This window comes from Panthera onca, chromosome D1, assembly GCF_046562875.1.
Source record: "Panthera onca isolate mPanOnc1 chromosome D1, mPanOnc1 haplotype 2, whole genome shotgun sequence".
Lineage (NCBI taxonomy): Eukaryota > Metazoa > Chordata > Mammalia > Carnivora > Felidae > Panthera > Panthera onca.
Window position 1 is genome coordinate 9,980,202 of NC_138348.1, and position 26,649 is coordinate 10,006,850.

The window sequence follows — 26,649 nt, forward strand, 5'->3', positions numbered from 1 at the left end:
TTTTTTTTTTTTTTTTTAATTTTTTTAATGTTTATTTATTTTTGAGATAAAGAGACAGAATGTGAGCACGGGAGGGGCAGAGAGAGGAGACACTCTGAAGTAGGCTCCAGGCTCAGAGCTGTGAGCACAGAGCCCAACGCAGGGCTCGAACTCACGAACTCTGAGATCATGACCTGAGCCAAAGTTGGGATGCTTAACCCACTGAGCCACCCAGGCACCCCGGGTCATGATCATTTCAACCAGAGGCTGAGGCCTTAGTGCCTGGCGTATTGGTGGGAAAAATCTCCCTCAGCAGAAGCCGGAGCTCTTGCTTCCATGTGGTTTATTTGCTTGTTTTTCACATTGGCTCAGGGTCAAGGTCGGAAGGCCTTTCACGGGAAGCCTTAAAACCAAATTAGCATGGCCAGTTAAAGGCCATGTTGCCACCCAAGGAAAATGCCTATCACTGAGGCCTCAAGGTGGCTGGGGCAGAGCAGCATGACCCCAGAATTCCACCTCCCTGAAGAGGGAAAGGGTAGCGTAAGGTGGTACATGACCCACTCTGGGCCTGCAGTTTCTGTAGGAATTCTGGAGGTTGGTAGAGGGTTCCCTGCCAAACTCAGGACAGGCCCTGGGGGCAAGGGGACAGGGAGGGTCACAGCTGGAAGACAGGAGGAACTGCCAGTGGCCACCGCTGAGCCGCGGTGAGAGGGGCACAGAGGCCCAGGAGGCGCTCACACACCCTTGTGCTGCAGGGCCTCCAGGATGGCCCGGAGAATGGCGGCCGTGGCCACTGCCCCAGGGTCCGGCTGATCCAGCCTCGCAGAGCTGATGTAACTGGCTCTCCCGGCTCCCGCTTCCATAGTCTTGGTGGCCTCGGCCGCAGCCTCCGCACTCTGAGTGGGAACATGGGAGCAGGCTCAAAGACAAGCCACCAGGCCTCCTTCCTCCCATGGACCCTGCACCCCTCTGCCCCAGCCCTATCAACGCCCTGAGTACTGTCACCAGGGTGGACAGGTCACTTCTCACATACGTCTGGCAGGGCAAGAATTACCATCTCCTGAGGGCTTGCTATGTCCTAGACACTGTGCTGGGGCTGCACATCTCTCTTAGCCTCACAGTACCCCTGAGATAGGTACTCCTCTCCCTGTTCAGAGGAGGAAACAGGTACACGAAGGATATTAACTTGTTCAGGGTCACATAGAGATGGGAGCCCAGTGGCTCCAAGCCTGTCTTCCTGGGTGGCTGGGTCCCAGCCTCACTCACCTGGACTGCTTTCGTCAAAACATGGAACAGATTGGCCCCTGGGCTCTTCCAGGCTTGGAGCTCCTGTCCTGCTGCCCACAGGGAATCCAGCTGGATAAGGTGAGGGAAAGGGGACTGAGGAGAGGCCCTGCCACAGAGGGGGGCCTTCAGGGCCTCTATACTCAAAAGAGGGAAGGGCTGGGCTGAATACACACCATAGTCCTGTCCCCTGGAGCAGCCTTCCCGTACCTGGCAGGGAAAGAGAATGTGTGGGACTCCCTGCAGGGAGTCACTTTAGGAGTGGGGACCGGGCCTGGCTGGGAGTGGGTGACATCATCCACTGCCCCCAGCCCACCCTTGGTCTCAGGCCCGGGGCTCTGGCTCACTTCTGCATGGCCTCCAGGCCGGCATCCATGGCAGCAGACCAGGCTGGCAGGTCTGTCTTGGCCTTGAGTGGCTGGGCCGCCGCAGTCAGGAACAGGCCATAGAGCTGGGAAGGACCAAAACGCTGAGCACACGGGGCTGGCCTGGGCCTTAGCCAACCGGGGGGATCCCTCTGTCAGCCCTCCGGTCCCAGGGGCTGCCGGCACTCACCGCCCCAGAGGAGCCTCCCATCTTCTCCAGCAGCAGGAGAGACAGTTTGGAGAGTAGCTGGGCAGGGCTGGCAGGGGGTGGACCCTCCTTCAGCCACCCTTGGATTGCTGCAGACAGAAAATCATCGAAGAATTCAGACTCTCCCATCTGCCTGGACCCCAACCAAGCACCCAGGCCTCGCTGCCAGGCTGAAGTAATGGCCACAGGAAGAGGCTGAGGAATCCAACCTCGGGAGATTCCCAAAGCTCCTTTTCTTTCTTTTTTTTTTTTTTTTTAACGTTTATTTATTTTTGAGACAGAGAGAGACAGAGCATGAACAGGGGAGGGTCAGAGAGAAGGAGACACAGAATCCGAAACAGGCTCCAGGCTCTGAGCTGTCTGCACAGAGCCCGACGCGGGGCTCGAACTCACGGACCGTGAGATCATGACCTGAGCCGAAGTCAGCCGCTTAACTGACTGAGCCACCCAGGCACCCCCCCAAAGCTCCTTTTCTACACCCTCTGGGCAGTCTGCAGAGCGGTGGGAAACCGGGACTGACAGGGACCTTGGCACCTGTCACCCAGAAGCTGAGGCATGCCCCGGATACCCTCGGCCTGGCGTTCCCTGCCTCAAGCCCCTGCTTCACTTCTCGGCCCTTTGCCCTGCGTCCTCCTTCCTGGATACTCCTCGTCGGCTGTTTGCCTCCCCCACCCGTACATAAGCCACGAGGGCAGGGAGTTTTATCTGCTTGGCTTACTATTGTATTCAGAGCCGCAGAGCAGTGCCAGGCCCGGGGTGGGCCTAATTCTTGATGGAATCCAGCCCATGGTGGCTGGATAATTAAGAGCCTTTCATTAGTCTGGGTAAGCTGAGAAACATAAGGACAATTATATGAGTTTTCCTTGAATCTGAAAGTTATTATTCACTATAAAAGATTACACGTTGGGGCACCGGGCTGGCTCAGAACATGCGACTCTTGACCTTAGGGCTGTGAGTTCAAGCCCCATGTTGGGCCTAGAGCTTACGTATATACATACATATGTACCTACGTAATTTTATCAAAAAAATATTTTATTTTGCAGTAACAACATTTCTACATTTGTAGTGTTAGAAGAAACTTCTAAAAAAAGTATTTTTTAATGTTTATTTTTGATTTAAATTTTTTTTTTTTTTTTCAACGTTTTTTATTTATTTTTGGGACAGAGAGAGACAGAGCATGAACGGGGGAGGGGCAGAGAGAGAGGGAGACACAGAATCGGAAACAGGCTCCAGGCTCCGAGCCATCAGCCCAGAGCCTGACGCGGGGCTCGAACTCACGGACCGCAAGATCGTGACCTGGCTGAAGTCGGACGCTTAACCGACTGCGCCACCCAGGCGCCCCTTTTTTTTTTTTTTTAATTTAAATTTTTTTTTTTTTTCAAAAATAAATAAACGCCAAAAAAAAAAAAAAATTGTTCTGGTTCGTGAAATGCCAAAACCTCAGAACCAATGTTCTACACCAGCTCCTCTCTTAACCCTAGAGGGACCCTGGCACCAACCTCTGGCAGCACGGCTATGGGTGGTGCCACAATCCCCGTCGCCGGCAGCTCGATCCAGGGCATTCAGATGTTCCTCCAGGCCCAGGAGGGTGGCGCACACCCGTTCCAGCACAAGCACCGTCTGCCCGGAGGCTAAGCCTGGAGAGGGAGGCCAGCGGGGAAGAGGCTGAACTTGACCCGTGTGGGGAGGCATGGGCAGGAGATCCCTTGTCTACCCCACACCCCTCGGGGCTCAGGCCAAATCCCTGGGCCACTTCCCTAACAGCACAGCTCAGTACCTCCTGTGGCAGTGGAATCGGGGACCTCCAGAGGCTCGGCAGGGGCTGCCCGGCTCCGCTTCCGCCCAGTCACGGAGACCTTGGCCACGTTGGGCCAGGCTGATGCGGTGGTTTCAGCATCTAGGAACAGCAGGAGGACTCTTGTAGACACAGGTCAGCCGGTCAGGGATTAAGTGGGACATGGACTCCCCACCTGTGCCTGGTTCCCTCCATCTCAACAAGCAAGTACCGAGTGCCTGCTGTGTACAAGGGAAGTGTGAAGGGTCCCTGGGGAGGATCCTACTACCAACGCCTCAAGTGAGAGCTGAAGGCTGGAGAAGCCACAAAGGGCCACTCCACAGAGGTCATGGTCCCTGAGGGGGTGTCTCCAAGTCCCCATGGCTCCTCCTGGCCACAAGGAGGCCAGGCTCGGATGACCCCGGCTTCCAGGTCTCACCGATCAGTTTCAGGAGAGGCTCATCCACCAGCAGAAGGGTGAGAGAAATGCCAGGCATCTCCAGGGCAGACATGAAGGTGCCCACTAGGGCACGGGCGATCTTCACCCCGCGGCCCTCTGCAATACCAGAGTGTGGAGGTCCATGAGGGAAGGAGAGGAAGGTGGGCACTTGTCCTCAGAGCGTCAGAGAAAGAAACGGAGAGAAACAAGGACTTTGGAAGCTAGGGTCCTGAGGTTAGTAGGGAGAGGGCCAGATTCCCTCAGGGATGCCCCAAATTACCACATTCCCTGGAGGTGCCCCCTCTATAAGGAAGAGAGGTAATTACAAGTCTCCTTTACTGAGTTCTCAGCAGGTGCCAAGCTGTATGCTAAGTGTGTTATGTTTGTTCAATCTCGTGTGATTCTCGTAACGACCCTATAAAGCAGGTACTATTGTTGCCACTTCCTAGCTGACAAGGAGACAGGCTCAAGGCATCCAGTCATCAGCTGGCAGAGTGATGGCCTGACTTGGGCTCGTCTGCCTGTACGCCCCTGCTCTGGGCCATCTCAAGACCCCATCTTGGCTGCTTTTCTCATGTCTGGCTTCAAAGGGCTGCAGGGAAAGCAGCTCCAGGGGTCGGGGAGGTCCCCTTCCGATGCAGGGCTCACCCAGAGAGCGGACAGCCGCGTTGGCCATGATGCCCAGTTCCAGGAATGACAAGCCACCCAGGTTGTTGACCATCAGCACCACTGAGGAGCCTGTGGGCAGACATGACGCCTAGGTGAGACTCTCCAGGCCCCCTGCCCAGAGTGGGAGGAAAGGCTGGGAGGCAGCGTGACAGCCCCTCACCAGACTGCACGGGCACATGGGACACGTTGGAGGAGTTCGTCATGTGGTCGAGCATGAGTGTCACGATCTCGTCGGCGGATGCCATCTGTCAGAAGGAAGGGTCAGGGGTGAGCTGCGTTGGGAGGCCTTGGTCTTACACCAGCCTGGGCCACGGAGTCCTCTCACCTTTATCCGGCGCACGCCAGCTTCCCCGTGGATCCCTGTGGATAGACTTGGTCACCGTGGACCCACTCGGGGCCTGCGGATTTGCTCCTCATGTTTTGCTCAAGGATTTACTAAGTACTCAGCACGAGGCTAGGCACCGTGTATGTGAGGAGTGTCGGGGGCAATGGACAGAATAATGAAAGCTACACAGTCTGCTCTCTGGGAGCTTATGGCTGGGTAGTGGAGACAGCTAGAACCTAACTACTTAACTTTTAACTAGTTAAGCAGCTTTAACTAGAGGCAATCACGGCGAGGCCACCTGAGGCCTCTGCCTATCACTTCGGAAGCGTGGGGGGAGGAAGAAGGGAGCTGGGTGGCCTCTGACCCCCTTTGAAAGAAGGGCTGATTTCTGGCAGAGGTAGAGGGGCCCAGAAGTGGTGTGAACAAAGACAAGGAGGTGGGTGGTGCACAGAGCCCCCATGGCCAGAGCCCTAGGCGTGGACGGTAAAGCAGGTAAAGAGACCAGGCAGGCCGGGCCAGAAGGGCCTCAAGTGCCCACATAAAAATAGTAAGACCCGGGCGCCCGGCTGGCTCTGTCGGAAGAGCATGCAAGTCTTGATCTTGGGGTTGTGAGTTCAAGCCCCATGTTGGGTGTAGAGATTACTTAAATAAACTTAAAAAACCCCCAACAACGAAGACTACTTTGGCGCCTGCTCCAGGTGAGCAGGGAGGAAAGCTCCCAGGGCATAAGACGTGGGCAAGACCCAGGCGCAGGCACGGCCAGGACAGGGGTGGCCCCAAACTCACCCAGGCCTAGCTCCACCTCGTCCGGTGAGAGCTCAAAGGTGGGTCTGGAGCCAGGGACGCTGCAGGAGGACAAGCTCACTCCCAGGGTTCCTGCGGGAATGAGGACAAGGCGTGAGAAAGATTCTGCTCTTGGCACCGGGCGTCGGGCCAGGCAGCAGAGACACCTCGGGAGCCCTGCCCACGGCAGCCTCTTGGCTGACACAGGCCACCAGACTCTTCACCTTGGTGGTGGAAGAGAAACCCAGCTTGGGGACCCAAGCTACCTGTCCCCTGGAGCTCCCCCAGGAGACGTTCCCTTAGCCCCTGGGGAGTTGCCTGGAAAGCCCTCCTATGCAGCTGCAGGGAACCTGCTCCTAGTCAGTCCCAAGGTCAGCCTCATCCTCCCACCGGCCCCTCCCAAATCCCTGGGCCGGCACTCACCCATGGCCTTGGCAACCACGCTCACCCGATTTGTGATTTCCTCCAGCCCTACACCTGCCTCAGCCAGGGCACCTGCCACCTGCACCCGCACAGAATGAGGGGAAGGGGTCACCGTACCACTTGGGGGTAGACGACCGGCTGGGGCTGAGTTTCTAGTTGGGAAGAGGGCATCTCAGTACCGTCACCTTAACCCGGCCCACCACATTTAGGGCAGAAGAGTGCACCCTCTTGCGTTCACGGTGCACTTGCCAGGAATCTTCAAGAACCCCAATGTGTTGGGAGCCAGAAGAGACTTTGCAAACAGAGAAATGGACCCAAAGAAGGGAGGTGACTGGTCCAGTGTCACACAGCTAGTCGGTGGACGCCTGGGCAAGAAACCCTGGTTGACTCTCAGAAGCCTGGGGGGCTTTCAGCACGTGAACAAGCTGGTCAGATACACATTTTCAAAACCTCTGGGGCAGGGTGGGGAACATACTGGAGGGGTAGGCAGGAAGCTGGCAGGGAACCCAGGGAGGAGCAGCGACCACCACCCGGGTATGAGCACATGGGCGCCTGAACCAAGGCTGGGACAGGAAGGGCAGGGCTCTGGGGCACGTGCGTCATAGGGGCATTCGGGAGTCCGATCACTAGGACAGGGCAACTGGGTGGGTGTGGGGAAAGGAGAGGGAAAGGTCCGGGAGAATGCTTCCATTCTCTGCTTAGGTAGTTGAAGGGGCTTCCTGGATCAGGGCGCACTGGGGAAGGAGTGGCTTCTTGGGAGGTGGGCTGGCTGGAAAGAGCAGGCTGGGGGTGGGGGGTGCCGGCCAGCCAGTGTCCCAGGTGGGAAATCTCACCTTGTGTATGAGCACTGTGCCGCAGAGTCCCCGCCTGCCTGCCTTCTTCAGGACGGTGAAGGCGCTGTCATCCCCGATGACCACCATCTCCACGGGGATGCCCTCACCCCGGGCCTGCTCCCGAGCCAGGCCGAAGTTGAGCCGATCCCCAGTGTAGTTCTTCACGATGAGGAGGGTCCCCACTGCAGAGGCAGCCGGCAGGGCCCCCTCAGTGCCTGGCCTCCCCGCAGCAGCCCCTCCTGCACACCAGGCTTACCTGTGCCTGCCTGGGCCACTGCCCTGATGGCTGCCAGGATGCTGCCCACTGCCGGGGAGGTGAACACGGCTCCTGCGATGACCCCTGTCAGCATCCCCTTCCCTACGAAACCTGGAGACAGAGCGGGTGCTCGCTGGGGACCTGGGCCTGCAGTCCCCAGGGTTTCCCGTGCTCCTGGGCTTCACGGTTTGGCAAGGCCTACTGTGTGCTCAGTGCTGAAAGAACACCCGGGTCACCCTCCACAGACCTTTCCTCAGGGGCTGTCTCCTCGGAGGGCCTTCCCTGACCTCCCAACGGAGGCAAGTCCCTGCCCCATCCCCAGTGACTCCCTGTTCCTTTACCCTGCTCTCCTGTCTCTGCTACTTGATTTACACGCTCTGAAACACTCTTCTTTAAAAAAAAAAAAAAAAAAAAGTTTACTTATTTGGAGAGAGGGAGAGAGAACCAGCAGCAGAGAGGCAGTAGAGGGGGGGACAGAGGATCCGAAGCAGGTTTGTACTGACAGCACAGAGCCCAACGTAGGGTCCGAACCCACGAACGGTGAGATCACGACCTGAGCCGAAGTCGGATGCTTAACTGACCGAGCCACCCAGATGCCCCTGGAATGCTCTTTCACTGTGTGTTTACCTAGTTACTGCATCTCCAAAGGAGAACAGAAGCTCTGTGAGGGCAGGTACCTTATCTTTCTGACTCACTGGTGCATGCCTAGCGCCCAAAGCAGTGCCAGGCAACAACAGGTTCTCGTGAATGGTGCTCAGGATGGCTTTGCCGAGGGAGACAGGAAAGGTACAGACGATACAAAGCCCGGTCCCTGCCCCCCAGGAATGCTCAATGAAAACTCCCCATGTCTGGCACTGAACAGGAAACAACCTAGGACTGTCCACGTTATATGCGAAAATGCAGGGTGGGAATTCAGAAAAAGTATACGGTTCTAGGCTGGAAAAGTCAGGAAGGCTTCATGGAGGAGGGGAAGGGTCACGTGGGCCTGGAAGGCCAGGATTCACAGAATCACTGACTCGCAGAGCTGGAAGGGCCTCCGAGGTCATCTGGTCCAACCTTGTGCTTGAGAGACACAGAGACCGAGGCCCAGAGAGAGGCCACGACTGGCCCCGGATCTCAGCCTGAGGGACTGGGAGAGGAGGACCCGGGACCCGACCAGGGCTTTGTCCTCAACACCCAGGAGCCCCGAGGATCTCCCAGGAGCCCGTGCACTCTGCCCAGACTACTCACCGGCATGGGCAGGCTCATGGCCGGAGCCCCCACCTGACAGGAGTGCCACGCGGCCCTTGAGGCTGTCCAGGTCAGAACGGAGGGCCACGCGGTGGCCCCGCAAGAGATGCAGGTTGGGGTTGCAGGCCACCAGGCCAGCAAGGGCATCGTCAGCACAGCCTGCCACCGTGTTCACCAGCTTCTTGGATGTCTGCGAGAGAAGAGCAGGGAGGAGGCTCCAGGTGCGGTTGGCAGGGACACGCTGCTGCGGCTAGGACCCCTTAACCGTAGGGGGACCCCAAAGGCCCAGCAGTTCCTCGAACTGGGCATGCCTTTCTTAGGTGGCTGCTTCTGGGAGTTCTCTTAATTTGGGATCATTTATTCAGGGCAAAATTTATGAAGCGCTTTGGACTATGGGTCAAATTTAGCTGGGAGAATGGCTTCAGTAGAAATAAAAGAGGGGACCTAGAATCCTGAGTATTAACGAATGTAATAACATTAGGGCCCAACAGTCTTCTTCTAAGGAGGAGAAGCCCTAGGCCGAGGCTCCTGTGCCTGGAGGAGGCACCCTGTTCCCGCCGGGCCTCTGGTGCAGGACAAACATTTCCTGAGCCTCTTGGTGTGCCCGGTGCTAGGCACTGTGTGCAAAGAGTTAACAGAACGCTGGTCCTGCCCTTGATGGAAGTGCAGAGAGATCATTTCAACATGCTGTGGGAAGTGCAGCACGGGAGGAATGCACCGTGTCCTCGGTGGATCCCGAGAATCTTTGTGAGGACAGGTAGGAGTTAGGAAGGGAAAGGACACGAGAGGCCCGGGGTAGGGAAAAAGGATAAGGATATTCCAGGTCGCGGGGGGGAGAGTCCACGCCAGGGTCTGGAGGTGTGAAAGCATATGGTGGCCGGGCCAGGAAGCAAGTTAGAATGACCTGAGCAACCAGTGACCGTCAGGAAGAGGTGGGCAGGTCCTTACAAGTAGAAGGTGGGACCTGGCCATGGGACACCTCGCTTGGGAGGGTCTGGGGCAGCTTGCCTGAGGGGAGAGCCGAGCTGACACAGGGTGCAGGCAGAGGCGGCCAGCGCGGGGACTGGAGTGGAAGAGAATTTGGGTTCTGCAGTCACGAGCGCTTGGGCTCAAAGCCCACGTCTGCCTCTCATCGGCTGTGAAGGCTCAGGGAAGACACCTCACCGTTCTGACCTCTGTCTTCCTTGGCAAATTGGGGACTTAATGAACTAGAGTAGATACCTGCTGTAGGGTCAGAACTGAATAAAAGGCAGCTACTCCCTTTTTCTCCCTTGCTAGCTGAACAAGGTTTGCAGACTAGGGTGTGGGTTCTGCCTTTGTCCCAAAGAGAGACTAGAGCCTAATACGGACCCAGAGGGCAGGATCCTAGCGCCGCCTGGTGGCCCAGGGCGGCTTTGAGCCAGGTCCTGTCAAGGTGCATCTCCCTGAGGCTCCTTCCCTAAACCTACGGGCATCCGGTTCCTTTGTGCAAACTCTGGCAGGGACCAAAGCCGAGCCACCTGCTCTGGGATTAGGAGAGCAGCCCAGGTCGGCAGGAAGCGAGCAGAATAATAAGACTGGCTCTGTTCCCAAGTAGTGACTGAGAGCGAGGTCTGGGTCTAAGTGCTTCTGGGCATGCTTCATTTAATATTCCCAACCACACTATGCAGGAAAGATTAGCCTGGAAGAGGAAACCGAGGCATAGTTTAGTGACTTTGCCCAGGGTCACACAGCCAGTGAGTGTCCAGGTCTGCTTGGCTCCAAAGATAGTCCCATTTTAGCCTTATCACGCTGCTTTCCCGAGGGGCTGAAGGGAGGCGGAGAGTGACAGAAGTCTTGCCCTAGTAAGGGCATGGGCTTGTGGCTCTCAGAGCCCTCTGGGGACTGGAATACGCAAAGAAATTCTGAGTCGGTCTCAACTTCAAGCCCAGCCTTCAGAGCCACCAGCCTCCAAGAATGTGTCCCCCTGCCATTCCTGACAGTCAGTCTTGCCTGGGATTTGCAACCAGAGGCAGAAGGGGGGGCTCGGGCAACCGTGCCAACCCTGGTTCCCGGTGGCCTGAGAGGATAGAAAAGTAAAAGTAAAGGAAGTTGATTAGGCACTGAGTGAGGACTCCCAGATTCAGGTCTGATTAACACCTCACGGCCACATGGAGGTGGGCCCTAATATGCCTCGCACGGCAGGTGAGGAAAACAAAAAACAACCTCAGAGAGATCAAGTCTTTTATAAGAAGGTCACACAACTGGTTGGTGACAGGCTGAAATGTGAACCCACGTCTCTCCAAGGCCTGCTTTGGTTCAGATCTAGTTCTAGAGTGGACCTGGAGTAAGGCCCAGGGGCATGCTGGGCCACCCACAGTGTACCAGAGGTGTACCACCCACAGGGTGTAAGAAACACCTCTGGGACCAGCCCACACTTGCCTCAGTTCAGGAACAGGCACCAGATCCTTCGTGACTCCTCCTGTGACTGCTACAGTGTCTATTACAGAATAGGCACCTAGGAATGTTTTAATCTAAATGTATGACCAAGACCAGGGGCAGATGGGCCTTGGAGGGACTGAGAGGCTGCAGCCCCGGGCCCGGCTGGGACCAGCTGGGAAATGGAGGGAAGCAGAGATCCGGCCCTGAGAGGGAGGATGACTCCCTCTCCTCTCATAACCTCTGTGAACCTCAGGAGGCAGCAGCGTCTTTTTGTCAGGGTGTAAGGAACTCCAGCATGCCTAGGGCTGGTACCCCCACTGCTCTAAGGCCACGGTATCCCTCCTCTGCCCTGGCCCTCATGGGACTCACCATGGTGGGGAGGCTCTGAAGCAAGCTGAGTTCACGCCTTCACGTTGAGCTGCCAGAGGCTGGGCGATCCCGTGGGTAGTACCTGGGTCTAAGCACAGCAAAGGTCGTAGGAGCACCTGTAGGAGAGGATAACAGTATGAGCCGCTGGAGGCACTGGCAGCCTACTGGCACCCTGCTGGCACAATCACGCACCCAGGGCCCTAGTAATGAGGGAGCTGCCCCAGACTTTGATCCAAGTCCAAACTCTAGTACGTGGGCTGCGAATGGAGAAGAGCACGGGGCTGACCAAGGTTCACACCTGCACTTGGCTGCCAGAAGACAGACTGATCCATGCTGGGCACAGGGCTGCTTTTATGCCCAAGAACAGCACCCACCTCATCACCAAGGGGCGTTTACCCACGGAGTAACTTCAACTCCTATATGGGCATCGCATGCAGTGAATTCATTTACAAAGATCTTCATGCACTTGGTCTTGGCACCACACCAGGAAGGGAGCAGCTGAGTCTGTGACCCCATTTTACTTCTGGGAAACAGGCAGAGAGCTCGAATGACTTGTCCAAGGTCATACTGGTAACAGTCAGGACTCAAACTCAGGCCTAGTTTTTCTACAAAGCCTGTGTTCTTTTCACTGGCTATTCAGTGCTTCCTAAGTCAGGCAGAGTCCTTGTTTACGTAGGTAAATGGCAATGACATTTTAGCTTCTCTCAGTGCAGCCTTGTTCAGAGGTATCTTGGGGTCATCCAAGGTCTCATGCTCACTCTGCATCTACAATAGAAACAGTCTGCACCCAGGGTCCCCACCTAGCTCTGCCTGACTTACTGGGGAGATCTCAGGTAAACCAATTCCCCTGAGCCTCAGCTTCCTCATCTGTAAAATGGGGGTTGCCTTCTCTGTGGCATGCTGTAGGTGCTCCAAGCGACGTGGTCCTCCTCCTACTCCTTCCTTGCAAAGCCTCTCTGAGGTGGAGTGGCCTGGAAATTGCAGGACTGACTGCTTTCCTGGGCCATTAAGGGTCTCACCCGGGGAAATTCCGGTTTTGTGTTTGAGGTCAGAATTTCTACAGCAACGGGGGCACTAATAATGAGGGCGAGTGGCCTAGCGGGCCCTCCCATATCTGAATAATAAAACACAGTTTAAAAGAGGAAAGGTGAGGCTCCTGGTGTCCTCGGGGTAAGGCAGAGTGATCGATCATCCTAGGGCCAGGTGAGGGTACCGGCTGAGTTTGGAGGAACTGGGGGTGCTAAGGAGAGAGAGGTCCGGACCTTGGTTCCAGTCTGGGAGGTGCACAAATCGCTGTCCCCTCCCTGACCCTCTTAGACCTCTGCAGTACTTCCGGTTCCAAAAGGGAGATCAGCCCCGAGAACTCTCCGAGCAATGGAAGAGGGAGAGGACGGGGGTCTTCGGTTGGGCGAAAGACGCGGACGGGGGCTGAGGGCAGAGGGTCGGTTCCGAGGGCGGAGGAAGGGGCCCCCACCCGCTCACGCCCGCAACAGCCACCTCCAAAACCGCAGCCGCTTCCTAAGGACCCCCGACGGCTCGCCCTCATCCGGGTACTCCGGGCTCGGGCGGTAAGAGACGGGGCGGGGCCTCTAGGGGCGGGGCCTCTTTTGGTTGGCCGCCTAGGGCGCCGTGAGTCCTCCAAGAGGCCAGGTGAGGCCGTCCCGTGATGCCCTGCGCCCCGGCCGCTCTGGCCTGCAACGTGTCTCTGGGGCGGAGGCAGCGGCATTGGAGTTCGCCGCGCGCGGGTGGGGGCCCCTGTCTCTTCGCCTGTGTCCATTTCTCTATCGTTGCGCTCGAGTGCCGACGGGCCGCCCCAGACCTCGACATGTCGTACAACTACGTGGTAACGGCACAGAAGCCCACCGCCGTGAACGGCTGCGTGACCGGTGAGGCTGCCGGGGCAGGGGACCCCGCGAGGGAGGGAGCTGGGGGGGCACCGAGGCCTAGGGAGGCCCGCGGCCCCTGGGGCGGCCGGGCGGGACCGAGTCCCGGGAATGGAAGGTGCTGGCGGCCGACGGAGCTCCGCCAGCCCACGGCTTTAAAGAAGGTGTCCTTAAAAGAAGCACGCGCCTTTTGGGGAGTAAAAGCTGCGCTTGGGGGTCCCCTTTTCGTCCTGGGAGGTCACTTGGCCTCGGGGACAGGGACGGGCCCCACTGGGACAGAGCGAAGTGTGAGTGGATTGTGCGGTGTTGCGGGGGGGGGGGGCGAGATTGGCCTCGTGTGGTCAGGGGAAGGGGCGGTGGCGATGGCGACTTTCTTAGGGTCAGAATTTTCCAGTGGGAGAGCCTGGAAGGTGCAGGAGGTGGAGGGATGTGAGGAATGTACGCTCTCACCCGAAGGAGAGGAGTCTTCTCTGCCTGGGGCTGTTGTTTACTCGAGGGAGCTGCTAGAGCCGAGGGTTCGGATGGCCCGGCCCTGTGATGGGTTTGCCTTGTTGACTAGACAAGGATCACAAAGGACACAGATGTCCAGAACCCCGGGAGTAATAGTCTTGAACCACGTTCACAGCAGAATATGAAGGCCTCAAAGTTGTATGTTTGTGTACATCCTAATCACGATTCCAAAACAAAACTCTTGTTGTTTGGAGAGTTGGAAGCTGTGAGGGAGTGTGGATGGGGGGTTATTTGGTCGACTGCTGGGAAGGCAAGAGGTGTGGACAAAAACAGTGTCTTGATATAAAGCTCTGAGAATTTGCATTCCATCCGATCTGTTTGGTCAAGATTTTGTGAGAATGTAGGTAAGGACTGAATGCAGGTGAACGCTTTCTCCAGCATCCCTTACCGGGAAGATAAGTCTGCCACTGCGGTAGGAAAAGTAAAATTTGAGGGCACAGAGCCATCTGAAAGGTTTTCACAGTCATTGTCAGTTGAAGGACATGCTGCTCTTAGGCCCAGGCCAGTTTTCTTAGTCTGATTAGGGAAGTAGCTTTCTTGAACGTATGAAGTGAGACTCTCTGAGGTGCTGGATTTGGCAAGAAGGAAGTGAATGGAGGGAGCCAGAGAACTCTGAAATAAATGTGAATTCTGGGGGTATTTAAGGACAAGGGATAGGATTATTTAGATACTGCTCTGGCTTCAAAAGTTAGAGGATCTGTTCCTTTCAGGACACTTTACGTCAGCCGAAGACCTGAACCTGTTGATTGCCAAAAACACGAGATTAGAGATCTATGTGGTCACTGCTGAGGGGCTTCGGCCCGTCAAAGAGGTGGGCATGTATGGGAAGATTGCTGTCATGGAGCTTTTCAGGCCCAAGGTAAGTGCTCTGGGTTGGGCCCAGCAACAAGAACTGTCTTTGGCTTGGGATGGGTGGAATGGGGTTTAGGAGAGAAAAGTCTCTCTCTCTCTCTCTCTCTTTTTTTTTTTTTTTTTTTTTTTTTTGCATGGCACATTTCAATTTATGTTATTGAACAAGCTTCCTAGATATAGAACAGGGTCACTAGAAAAAAAGTCAGGTTGACTTCTCTAGAAGGGGAGACTACAGTGGTTTGAAATGTGGGTCACCATACTGATTCAGAGAGTAGGCTCTTGATGAGGGCCATCCTGGTTTTATTCCTTATTGATTCTAACTTTGGATGTCACCTAACCTTTCAGAGCCTCAGAGCCTTATTGGCTTGTGTGCAGAGTGGGGATAACGACATGAAATCTCCTGGGTTACTGTGAAGAGGAAATGTTATAATAATAGGAGCTATTACATGGCAAGCATTTACTGTTACACTAACAATTATCATAGTATTATCGTCATCATTGTAACTCAAATGCTTTCATCTGTGTTGCTTCATTGTATCCTAACTGACTCTGACAAGAAAGCAGTGGGTTCAAAATTTCAACTGTAATCCTTGGAACAAAATATTCAGTCTTTTGGGGTCTCTGTTAATAAGTAAGTAAGACTTTGTAGATCCATTTTAGCTCTCATCGTTATTCACATGTTTTCCCCTCTTCGAATAGTTGGGAGAGGATTAGAGGAGGCATTGCATTCATCTTGGAGAATTTGAATGGAATGAGAGATTAGCTTGAGATGGAAATAGACAAGACATTACTGTGGGTAGGGCAGAGACAAGTACAGTCATCAAAGTGAAGCCCAGATGTTTACCTGCTTTAGTTCTGGCCTGTTGCACACACCCTTAGGGTGTGTGTACCTGATGTGTGTTACCTATTCACTGGGATTTTTCTCTTCAGGGAGAAAAGAAAGTTCTTCAAGAACTTAGCGTGCTTGAAGAAAGAGGCTTAAAGGCTGGACAGCTATTTTTGTTTTAACAGGAACCTCTTTTAGGGGCGCCTGGGTGGCTCAGTCGGTTAAGTGGCCGACTTTGGCTCAGGTTATGATCTTGTGGTTCATGAGTTTGAGCCCCACGTTTGGGCTCTGTGCTGACAGCTGAGAGCCTGAAGTCTGCTTCAGAATCTGCGTTTCCATCTCTCTCTGCCACTCCCCTGCTCATGCTTACTCTCTCGCGCTTGCGCGCGCGCGCTCTCTCTCTCTCTCTCTCTCTCTCTCTCCCTCTCTGTCAAAAATAAACTAAAAAAAATTAAAAATAAATTTTTTTTTTAAAGAACCTCTTTTAATGATATCATGTTGGTTTCCAGGGGGAGAGCAAGGACCTCCTGTTTATCCTGACAGCTAAGTACAATGCCTGCATCCTGGAGTACAAGCAGAGCGGCGAGAGCATTGATATCATAACACGAGCCCATGGCAACGTCCAGGTGAGGTGGCTGCTTTAGGCTGATGAGAGTTTTTTGGGTAGAGCTGTCATGATTTGATGGAGAAAATTGAGCTGCTGGGGGCAGCTCTCTCTGTGATCAGAGAAACAAAGAGAACATCAAGGGTTTGAGCTTTTATGAAGAAAGGAAGAGTCCAAGGGACAGGGTACTAATTCATTGAGATTCAGTGTTCTGAGAAAAGGCATGCACTGACGTGGGCTCACTGGCATGGCCAGTAGATGCCGCTGGTTTTACTACCCCTAAAGTCACCTTGGGGAGGAGGTGCCTGGTATCCTCTGTTACCCTGAGTGTTGAGGTTCTTTTCTAACCTCAGTTTTTTTAATTTTATTTTTTTGAGAGAGAGACAGAGCGTGAGCAGGGGAGGGGCAGAGAGAGAGGGAGATGCAGGATCTGAAGCAGGCTCCAGGCTCTGAGCTGTCAGCACAGAGCCCGACACGGGGCTCGAACCCACGAACTATGAGATCGTGACCTGAGCTGAAGTCAGAGGCTTAACCGACTGAGCCACCCAGGCGCCCCTCCTAACCCCAGTTTTACTTCTTAGGACCGTATTGGCCGCCCCTCAGAGACTGGCATCATTGGCATTATTGACCCCGAGTGCCGCATGATTGGCCTGCGACTCTATGATGGGCTTTTCAAGGTTATTCCGCTAGACCGGGACAATAAAGAGCTCAAGGCCTTTAACATCCGCCTCGAGGAGTTGCATGTCATCGACGTCAAGTTCTTATATGGTTGCCAAGCACCTACCATCTGCTTTGTCTACCAGGTACTGGAGCTGGAGGAGAGAGGGGGAAGCGGTGTGGTTTTGCACGGTGGGAGTTGCTTTCCGCTAATTGGAATGTCTGGATTTGGCAGTAGGGCAGGCAGAGAGCTGAACGTGTTTGTCCTTAAATGTTTTGAATGGTATGATTAATATGGGTCAGAATTTGATTGCCTCTTGAGCGCAGTAGTACTTAATGAGGCAGGAAGCTCTCTGGGGCTGGTAGCAGGTTTTAATCCTGAGATTACATTCTTGCGGACCTTGGAGATTTTATAGGGTGACCCAGTTTATACTTTGTCTGAGTCTCTTACCGGCATGCTAGGGGATTATTAAAACTTAGCTGTAGAGCAGTGATTTAGAAATTGCCCCTATAAGCAAAAGAAAAATCATCTTGGCGATGTCTTATTTGCATCTTCTAAGAAGAGGTTTGCATTTTGTCCAGCCCTCACTTTCTGGTGACTTGTTGGCTGTTGACTTCTATTTTGGTCTGTGCCTCAAACTTTAGCCGCGCTGATCCTGGGCAGCTGTTCTCTGAGCCAGATTTGTTAAGTGGGGGCGGGGTGGCAGAACACCAGGCTCACTTGCCTATATCTTAGAAAAATCTCTGCCTTTTAACAAAGAGCCAGATAGCATGCGGTCATTTCGCTTGCATGTGGTTGAATCAGTGGTGGAGGGAAACCTAGTCTGAGTCCCGAGTGAGACGCGTGGGCACGTTCGATAGCTGTGTTAAGCTTCGGAAACACTGATTGTTTTTGCATATTATTTAGTGTCCCCTTAAGTGCTAGAGTTCAGAGGCTGGTTGGAATGAAGTTCAGTTGAATGAGGTTGAAACGACTTTAGGAGATTTTGTATTTTGTTTGATCTTGCTCACAGTTCACTACTGAAGCTGAAATAAAAACTTAAGAATTTCTCTCTCGTGTACAGTTTTGTAAATTACCAGGTCATTAAAACATTGATGCTGGTTATTCAAGGCTGATTCTGTCTGTTCCTAGCCTCAGGGCTGCCAGTTGTGAAAGATCTTCGTTTCTGTATATGTCTCAGGGGTCCAAATGCAAACCCCAGCTTGAACTTTTCATGAAGTTCAGTCTTACCCCTGTCATTGATGGGAAGACCTTTCCTCAACTAAAAACCACTATCTCCTGTTTTGTGCCAAAAATTCAACTTGGGAAACATTTAGGGACTTGCCCGTTGAAAGATAGTCATTCTAAGTGTGTCAGGAGCTATTAGCAGCGATTAAGATGTGGCCCCTGCCCCGAAACACATTGTGGAATTCTTTCCATAACTTCTTAGACTTCCATCTGGCCTTTGTTGATGCCATCTCCCACTGGCTGATTGTAGCCTCCCCGTCCCTGCTCTTCTAGCCTCAAAGGTGACTTTGATGGCCCTAGGACTGATGTGAGTCAGGATTCAGGAGAAGCGGGGGAAGGTGTTGACAAAGGCAGGACTGGAGGTCTTAGCTAAAACCTCCTTGTAGAGTAGTGTTGTGTTCTGTTCTCACTCCCATCACCCCTGCAGAATGTGCTTAAGAATTGTATCTTTTTTTTTTTTTTAAGTAATCTCTACACCCAGTTTGGGGCTTGAACTCACGACCCCGATGTCAAGAATTGCATGCTCCACGGACCGAGCCAGCCAGGCGCCCCTCAGATAAATTTTTTAATCTCTTAGACGTATATAGCTTCTCAATATAGTAAGTTCCTTGAGACCAAGGACTCTAGGACGTAACGTATGTCTTAGACACACCCGTGAATATACACGTGTATGTTGTATTTCTTACGGTGATCGGTATAGCGTGCCACATTGATTTTTCTAATTCTGACGCCTGTCTTGGTTGGTTGAGTTGTTAGAAACAGGTCTGAGTCTCAGCCTACCCAGTCATAGGTTTAGTTGGTGGCTGTCGGCATATGGATGGGTCAGGGTAGTAAGGCCAATGTGATAGGACGGTCAGATGCTGGGTGGGGATGGCCTGTCCCTTTCAGGACTCCTGTCCAGTCCAGGGTTCACCCTTCATTGGGGCTAACCACTCCACCTTTCCTCCACCTAGGACCCTCAGGGGCGGCATGTGAAAACCTATGAGGTGTCTCTCCGAGAGAAGGAGTTCAATAAGGGCCCTTGGAAACAGGAAAACGTAGAAGCTGAGGCTTCCATGGTGATTGCAGGTTGGTTGGGGTTTTGGAAATGTGCCCCCGACCCCCAGGTCTGGGTCTGTTCCCTACTCTTGCTCCTTCCTGACCTTCTCTGCGCCTTCATTTCCGGGCTCAGATGCTATTATGCCCGTGCATTACTCAGCAGCCCTGACGTCTCCTGTTTTCTAAATGTGCTTTCCTTTGCTTTTCCCATTTTTGTCTTCGGGATTGTCTGTTTTTCACTCCTCCCAGAAAGTACAGCTTTCCTTTATTTGGGGTGGCGGGGTTAAGTACTGAGATTGATTTGCAGAGTGGCGTGTAGAAATTACTCTCATTATTTCATTGCTGGGCATAACGTTGAAAAACCGAGGCGGGGTGGCCTGGGGAGCTTATCTAATCTGAGTCTTTCGCAGATGGGGATGCCTGGGCCACGGGGCTTGCCCGTGCCTGTGCCTGGCTGACAAAGCCTCGGCCTGACTCCAGGCCTCTGTGCTCCTTGTCCCACATCCTGCCCTCGACATCATGTTATGTGTCTCGCTTAGGAGAGAAATTTTAGAACTCTCAAGTGAGAATTGGCTTTTCTAAATGGTGGCCCTGGTAACGGGGGAAAGTAAGCTAAGGAACGGGAAAAAGAATAACTGTTTTGAGTTCGAGAGATCAAAGTTGAGGAGAGAAAGGGGGAGGGTGCAGGTGGAAGAGCACAGGGGAGACGCCCCACCCGTGGAGGCTCGGAAACACCGGAAGAGTGACGATAACAATACAGGGTTAGGTGATGCCAGCCTGACATTGCCCAGACAGCAGCGTCAGTTAAAGGCCGCCACGTTCCTTGGACTTGGTTGTCTTTTTAAAAATAATGATTTCCTGAAGGTTTGCCCCAGAGGTGGCTGGATCAGTGCCCTTGACGCTACAGGGCTTGGCAGGTCTGGAGTACTGAGCGTTCTAATGCTGTCCTTTCCCCTGCAGTCCCAGAGCCCTTTGGAGGGGCCATCATCATTGGACAGGAGTCGATCACCTATCACAACGGTGACAAATACCTGGCGATTGCCCCTCCTATCATCAAGGTGGGCGGCACTCTTTTACTTTTCCTTCCTTCTCTGGTTTTTTTTTTTGCCCTCGTTCTTACCCTGCTCCTTTCTTTCTCCCCGTTTGTAAAGGGACACTTCTAGATGTCTGTCCTAGCGTTTACTATGTGCGTAAGATACTGTGTGGGGCATTGGGAATACGAAGAGAGACTGGCCTGGTTTTGCTTACGGAGAGCTTGCCCACTAGCCGAGAGAAGGAAGTAGTAATCGAAGGAGGCTTACTCTTCCCGTCTACTGGGGCGACTTTACGAAGGGAAGGATTTTGCAGATTTGATTAAATGTTCTCAGAGCTCAAGTCATGTGAGGGTAATAGAGTGATCGGTTGTACAGACTTAAAAAAATTGGTCACAAAAGTTTCAAATCTCAGTGTTTTAAGTCATAAGAATTAGAATATTAAGTTAAAGGCTAAATGACATAGTCTTTGGTAGTGTTAGCAGTGGGAGGGATTCGTAGTCGTGACGGTAAGTAACAAAATCTGTGGTAGTGTTCATAGTCCAGTGAATACTTACCGCTGCTTCCTATTTTCTATGTATTTCTATTTCCCAATAGGATAATCTGTGAAAAAACATTTCAGGTGTATTGAGTTCCTCAGAAAATCGTCTTCAGAATAAAAATGTCCCCATTTTTAATCACACACGTAGTGTTTGCTAAGTGGATTCCTTGCCTGTGAAATGGCTGGGCTTGGTAAAGGGAGTGGTTCACGAGGGTTTGCTCTCTGGTTATGGGAGACACTTAATCTCTAACGACCATGTCTTCCCTCTTGGCAGCAAAGCACGATCGTGTGTCACAATCGTGTGGACCCCAATGGTTCCCGCTATCTGCTGGGAGACATGGAAGGACGGCTCTTTATGCTGCTCTTGGAGAAGGAGGAGCAGATGGACGGCACCGTCACCCTCAAAGATCTCCGCGTGGAGCTCCTTGGAGAGGTCGGGCTGGTCCCTGCTCTGCTGTCTTCTGCTAGCGCCCTAGTGACCCCAGGCGTGTGGTCTCACACTGTGACTGGGAACTGTGTTACGTACCACCTAGCGACACGTGGTCAGTCCTGCTGCGGAAGTTGGTTTTCAAATGAGTTAGATGTTGGAGAATCTCGCAGGCAGCCGTGCTCTACGTGAAGCACACAAAGGGAGAGAAATGGAAAGGATACCATTCAGAATGGAAGATTAACCTAACGCTAATACTCCGTTCCAGGGGGAGGGTCCCAAAAAAGTTAAGGAGCAGACTGGAGCCATTGGGATTAAGATGATCATTCGGAGGAGGCACCTGCAAGAGAAAGAATAGATTTTTCTGACTGTACGGATATGATAAGTGGAGTCACAAACTTCAGAGACTTAGGAACATTTGTTTAGTGGGGCCTGGGGATTTGAAATGGAGAATTGTTTCGGGACTCGTGGCTGCAGCTGTTTGTTTTCTTAGCAGACCTCTGAGAGGTGAGAGGACAGTGGTAGGACAGGGTCGGGCTCCCAGGGAGTGTCCGTTCTGATGCCTTTCATGCCACTGACTTTCTTCTAGACCTCTATCGCCGAATGCTTGACATACCTCGATAATGGTGTTGTGTTCGTTGGGTCTCGCCTCGGTGACTCCCAGCTTGTGAAGGTGAGAAGATACTTTCTTCTTTCTGGCTTTTTCGCCATCTTCACTGCTTCTTTGTCACGTTTCTCCTGTGTTTGGAACCTCTGAATTTCTTCATTTCATCTGTTTCCATGCTATGCAGCTGTCTCCTCGGTCGATTTCCCTTCCTACCCTGACTAGCTCTTTGTCTTAAAGGTTCATTCAACAGATGTGCCAGGCAAGGTGCTGGGCACAGTGGATACAATGATGAAACAAGACCCAGCTCCTCCCTTCAAAGAGGTCATAGTGTATTGTGCCAGATCACCTCTGGAGTATGAAAACTTTGGATTTCTCTGCAGAGAAATACATGCAAACGTTTTACATTAATTTCCAAACTGCTGCTTTGAAATCCATCCATGGGACTCACAGATTAGACATCCCTGACTGGTTCGTGGGTCTTCTAGAAGCTAACCATGTTCCTTAGTCAATAATCCCCTTCTAGAAGCATCCAGTGGAGTACAAGAAGGGCAGATCTTGTAGGATTCAGAGTTTCTCTTGGATGATAACCGTCTCTTTAGGGTGGATCTCTTAGCGGCATTCCAGGACTAACCTTGTTTTTTCTTGTTAGCTCAATGTTGACAGCAACGAACAAGGCTCCTATGTAGTGGCCATGGAAACCTTTACTAATTTGGGACCCATTGTGGACATGTGCGTGGTGGACCTGGAGAGGCAGGGGCAGGGACAGGTAAGAGGGTCATCCTAGAAATGGATGGTTGATACATTCACTCAAACTGTGTTCTTCTAGACTTGCCTGTCTGGAGTGGGGTGTGCCCACTGAAGATAAGTTTTAAGAGCCTTGCTCACTAACGAGGACGCAAGGATAACTACCATTTGTTGAGTGCGTCGCTAGGTCGGTGATACAGATCTACATTATCTGTGATCACACGAGCACCCTATTAGATAGGAATTCTTGGCTGTTTCAGACGTGAGGAGACTTGGGACTGAGAAAGATCAAGGAACTTGTCCAAGGTCCCATAACCCCCAAATGGCAGGTGTGTCTGAGTCTAGATCCTGTGTTCTTTCTAGTACACTCTAGGTTCCAATGATGGAAGCCACCTTGTTAGGAGCAGTGGTAGTTGCTTTTTGCTTCTTGGACTAGAATGTCCTGTCTGCTTGGAAAATTTGAGGGACTTGGACATCAGCCTCTGCCAAGTCTGCATCCTCAAACTTAGCTCCACTGGAAGGGTCATTGGGTTTACTTGCTGGGCATCAGTATGATGGCCCCAGGCTTGCGAGGGGGTATTTAGAAACGCTTTCTCTATTTGCAGCTGGTTACTTGCTCTGGGGCTTTCAAGGAAGGTTCCTTGCGGATCATCCGAAATGGAATTGGAATCCACGAGCATGCCAGCATTGACTTACCAGGCATCAAAGGTAACCTTTTGGTGGATGTAGGGTGCAAATCTTATTTGAGTGACCTTGATCTTTGGTCTCATTATGAGTTGTGAAGGCACTTGGGTGGGAGCTAGAGGAAAGCAGGTCAGATGAAGAATTAAAAAAAAATGGAAAAGACAAATCAGTGGTAGAAGCTTAAACGTATTTATAAGTGCCAAAGTAAACTCGAAAATATATATTATTGACCAAAATTGGATAATGGAGTAGAGAAATGGGAAAGTTTCTAAGTTAAATTGAACGTTTCTATAAGGGAACTATTAGAATCCCTGAAAAAAGAGGAGACTGAGAACATCACATACAAGTGCATATAGTGTAAAGGGAACTTGTAGAACAAAAGTAAAAACCTAAATTCCGGGAGAACTATAATAATCAAGATCGAAGAAAGACCATATAGTGAAAGGCTTTTATGATATGTAGGCAGTAGATGTGACCCAGGGTAATATGACAGAACAGCTATACATCTGCATGGGTGTCTGAAAAATCTGATACGTCATGTTAAGTAAATGTGAATTGGCTAAAACTCACCTATTAAAGGAGAAAGACGATCAGATTGAATCATAAAGCAAAACCAAAGATATATACATAGAGAGAGAGACACATCAGAAAAAAAGACTGTTAAATAAGAGGATGGAAACGGATAAATAAAATAGAGGTTTATGAGTTAGAAAGGAAGAGATCATAAAACTACAAAACCCAGGAGAATTGACTGGAAAACTACACAACAATTCATTTAGGTGGTAGGATATAAAATTAACGTACTAAAGTTAATAGCTTTCACGTGAAAACACAGTCCATTAGAAGGTATAGTGGAGGGAAGGAGCCAATTTACAACAGCAGTAAAAAGGCAAAATACCAAGGAATAAACTTTATAAAAAGTGTGCAAAACTTCTACAGGGAAAACATTAAAATACTCCTTAAAGGTTCAAAGGATAGCTTGGTCAGATGAAAAAAAGACATGCCAACGTGCTATAAATGAAATTGTAAAGTAGTCCTTGACCTATTTTTATATTTCATGTATCTCAATAAAATATCAGGGTTTTTTTTTTTTCTTTTTTTTTTTCTTGACCTAGATAATCCAAGGTCCAAATGGAAAAAGGGAGAAGCAAGAAAAGCCAGGAGATGGGACTAGCCCTACCAGATACTAAAATGTGCCATTAAACCTCAGTGAATAAAAGTGTGGTTTCGGTGCACTAACAGGCAGGGTTCCTTGAGCAAAACTCCCGAAATTAAAAAAATTCAAACATCCAAAAATTTAAAAAAAGTCCAGAAATAGACATAGTTACATGTGGGAATTAAGTATACAATGGTGGTGTCTCAGTTCAGTGAGCTAGAGATGATTTTTTTTTGTTTGTTTATTTTGAGAGAGAGAGAGATCACACATGCGTTAGGGAGGGGCAAAGAGAGAGGGAGACAATCCCAAACAGGTGCTGTGCTGTCGGCACAGAGCCTGACCAGGGGCTCAATCTCACAACCTGTAAGACCATGACCTGAGCCGAAATCAAGAGTTGGACACTCAGCCAGCTGAGGCACCCACGGGCCCCAAAGATGATTTCTTATGTTTATTTATGTTGGAGATAGCACCGGCAGGGGAGGGGCAGAGAGAGAGGAGGACGGGGGATCCTAAGTGGGCCGTGTGCTGACAGCAGTGAGCCCCACGAGCTGTGAGATCATGATCGGAGTCCATGTTGGACACTCAACCAACTGAGCCACCCAGATGCCCCAAGATGATTCTTTTATGAATGGTTTTTAATAAATGGTGTTCCCAGTCATCGACTGGGGAAAGATGAGTTTGGATCTGTGCTGTACTTTGTATACCTTACTAGAATCCACATGGATCAGACTCCATGTAAAAAGGAGACTGTACAAAAATAAATAAACATAAAAATTTCTTTTTTGAAAAACAGCTATAGAAAAGTTAAAAGAAAAAGTTGAATTCCTTTATAATTTTATTTGTTTGTTTTATTATTTTTTTAAAATTTTTATTTGTTTTGAAAGAGAGGTAGCAAGCAGGAGACAAAATCCCAAACAGCCTCCACTCTGTCAGTGCAGAGCTGACGTGGGGCTTGAATTCAGGAACCGCGAAGTCGTGACCTGAGCCGGTCAAGGGTCAGACCCTTAACCGACTGAGCCACCTAGGTACCCCCCCTTTATAATTTAGTGGGGAAGGTCTTTTAAAATATGACTCCAGTACAGAAGCAAAGGGAATGATTGGTTAATTCAGCAACATAAAAGTAAAACACTTTGGCATGGCAGAAACCAAACTCTGTAAGGTTAAGTCATGAGAGATGGCACACCAGATAAAAACGTTTGTACTTCACCTTATAGACAAAGGCCTAACCTCCCTAATTTATCCAAACATTTCTATAAAGGGGATCACCAAAAATTCCTGTCCCCAAATTGTAGGAGAACATGCATAGACGGGTAACGGGCCTTACCTGTAATAAGGGAAGTGCAAATCCGAACTGAGTAGCAATACCATTCTTCACCAGGTGACCAGAATCCAAAAGTTTGACAACACTGTTGGTGAGGCTGTGAGGAAATAAGCATGCTTATTGGTAATATTGCCAAAACTGCACATGCATTTAATGATTTATAGATAATCCTGTTTCTAGGAATCTACCCCATAGACCTTCGTATGTACGGAATGACATAAATACAAGATCATTTGTTGTGGGATTGTGTGCAAAATACCGAAAAAGTGTCCATCAGATAAGACTTAATAATAAACTGGTGTGTCTGTATATTTAAATGCTGTGCATCTGTTAAAAACAAAGTACTGTTCAGTTTTGATAAGGGCTTAATACAAAGTGGAAAAGTATGGTGCCAAACAGTGTACGATAGGCTGTTGTGTGTGTGTGTGTGTGTGTGTGTGTGTGTATGTATATATGTGTATATGTGTGTGTACATGTACGTATACTTATGTGTGTGTATATATGTGTATGTGTGTATGTGTACATATGTATGTACGTACATACTTCTTAAGGTTTTATTTTTAAGTAATCTCGACACCCAATATGGGGCTCGAACCCACAACCCTGAGGTCAAGAAGCTGCATGCTCCACGGACTGAGACAGCCAGACATCTCTTGTATTTGTATTTGCTTGTAACATACTGCCAATTTCCTTATAAATTTTTTTTCTTTTTGAAGAATAAACAAGAGACTATTGATGACTTATTTGGCGGATAGGTTTCAGGGAGAGGTATAGGAATGGAACCTCTGTGTACACATTTTAAGAACAGATTTTGATTTTAAGTCCTAGAAATGTATTCTCCTCTTCCAAATTAAAGGAAAAACTTAAAAATATTAGGCTCAAAACAGTTTTAAAAATAACTTCTTCAGGGTCTTAAAGCCAGGAAAGAACAGAGTGGGTATTTCAGCTTTAGGACGGACTCCACAAAGTTCCCGCTCCTTGGGGCCAGGCTGCCCTTCCTTAGATGTGGGCAGCCGAGTGTTGGGCTGTGCTCTGAGTCTTACTCCTTGATCTTTCTTCCAGGTCTGTGGCCGCTGCGGTCTGATCCTAACCGGGAGACTGATGACACTCTGGTGCTCTCTTTTGTGGGCCAGACAAGGTAAGGGTGAGTCTGATGCCAGCTCCAGGTGCTCCTGTGAAGGGTGCAAGGTGGGGAAGCCAGGC

At 51.1% G+C, this 26,649-nt stretch overlaps 2 protein-coding genes across 5 annotated transcripts in view; one reads left to right on the forward strand and one right to left on the reverse strand.

Annotated features, from left to right (window-relative positions):
• TKFC (triokinase and FMN cyclase) lies at positions 1 to 12,939 on the reverse strand. 4 transcript variants are annotated; one of them, XM_078433548.2, is made up of 18 exons: positions 12,835 to 12,939; positions 11,338 to 11,453; positions 8,569 to 8,758; positions 7,339 to 7,449; positions 7,083 to 7,264; positions 6,250 to 6,328; positions 5,830 to 5,919; positions 5,044 to 5,078; positions 4,879 to 4,963; positions 4,698 to 4,787; positions 4,050 to 4,166; positions 3,614 to 3,733; positions 3,336 to 3,473; positions 1,819 to 1,925; positions 1,611 to 1,714; positions 1,440 to 1,473; positions 1,246 to 1,335; positions 1 to 875 (listed from the first exon to the last, which is right to left on the reverse strand). In XM_078433548.2, exons 2-18 carry the CDS (start codon positions 11,338 to 11,340, stop codon positions 714 to 716), a joined length of 1,737 nt encoding a protein of 578 aa, XP_078289674.2. In that variant the 5' UTR covers positions 11,341 to 11,453; positions 12,835 to 12,939; the 3' UTR covers positions 1 to 713. The 4 variants fall into 4 exon arrangements, with proteins under 4 accessions (XP_078289674.2, XP_078289676.2, XP_078289675.2 ...); XM_078433550.2 differs by having other exon boundaries at positions 12,812 to 12,904; XM_078433549.2 differs by lacking the exon at positions 12,835 to 12,939 and adding an exon at positions 12,600 to 12,805.
• A 64-nt stretch (positions 12,940 to 13,003) lies between these two features.
• The window catches only part of DDB1 (damage specific DNA binding protein 1), a 29,179-nt gene continuing 15,533 nt past the window's right edge, over positions 13,004 to 26,649 (forward strand). Inside the window, exons 1-11 of the mRNA XM_060606854.3 lie at positions 13,004 to 13,223; positions 14,441 to 14,589; positions 15,918 to 16,034; positions 16,594 to 16,815; positions 18,851 to 18,965; positions 19,896 to 19,993; positions 20,782 to 20,940; positions 21,524 to 21,607; positions 22,191 to 22,307; positions 22,891 to 22,993; positions 26,509 to 26,584. Coding sequence (XP_060462837.3) covers positions 13,004 to 13,223; positions 14,441 to 14,589; positions 15,918 to 16,034; positions 16,594 to 16,815; positions 18,851 to 18,965; positions 19,896 to 19,993; positions 20,782 to 20,940; positions 21,524 to 21,607; positions 22,191 to 22,307; positions 22,891 to 22,993; positions 26,509 to 26,584 — 1,460 coding nt within the window. The remainder of the gene's footprint in view (positions 13,224 to 14,440; positions 14,590 to 15,917; positions 16,035 to 16,593; positions 16,816 to 18,850; positions 18,966 to 19,895; positions 19,994 to 20,781; positions 20,941 to 21,523; positions 21,608 to 22,190; positions 22,308 to 22,890; positions 22,994 to 26,508; positions 26,585 to 26,649) is intronic.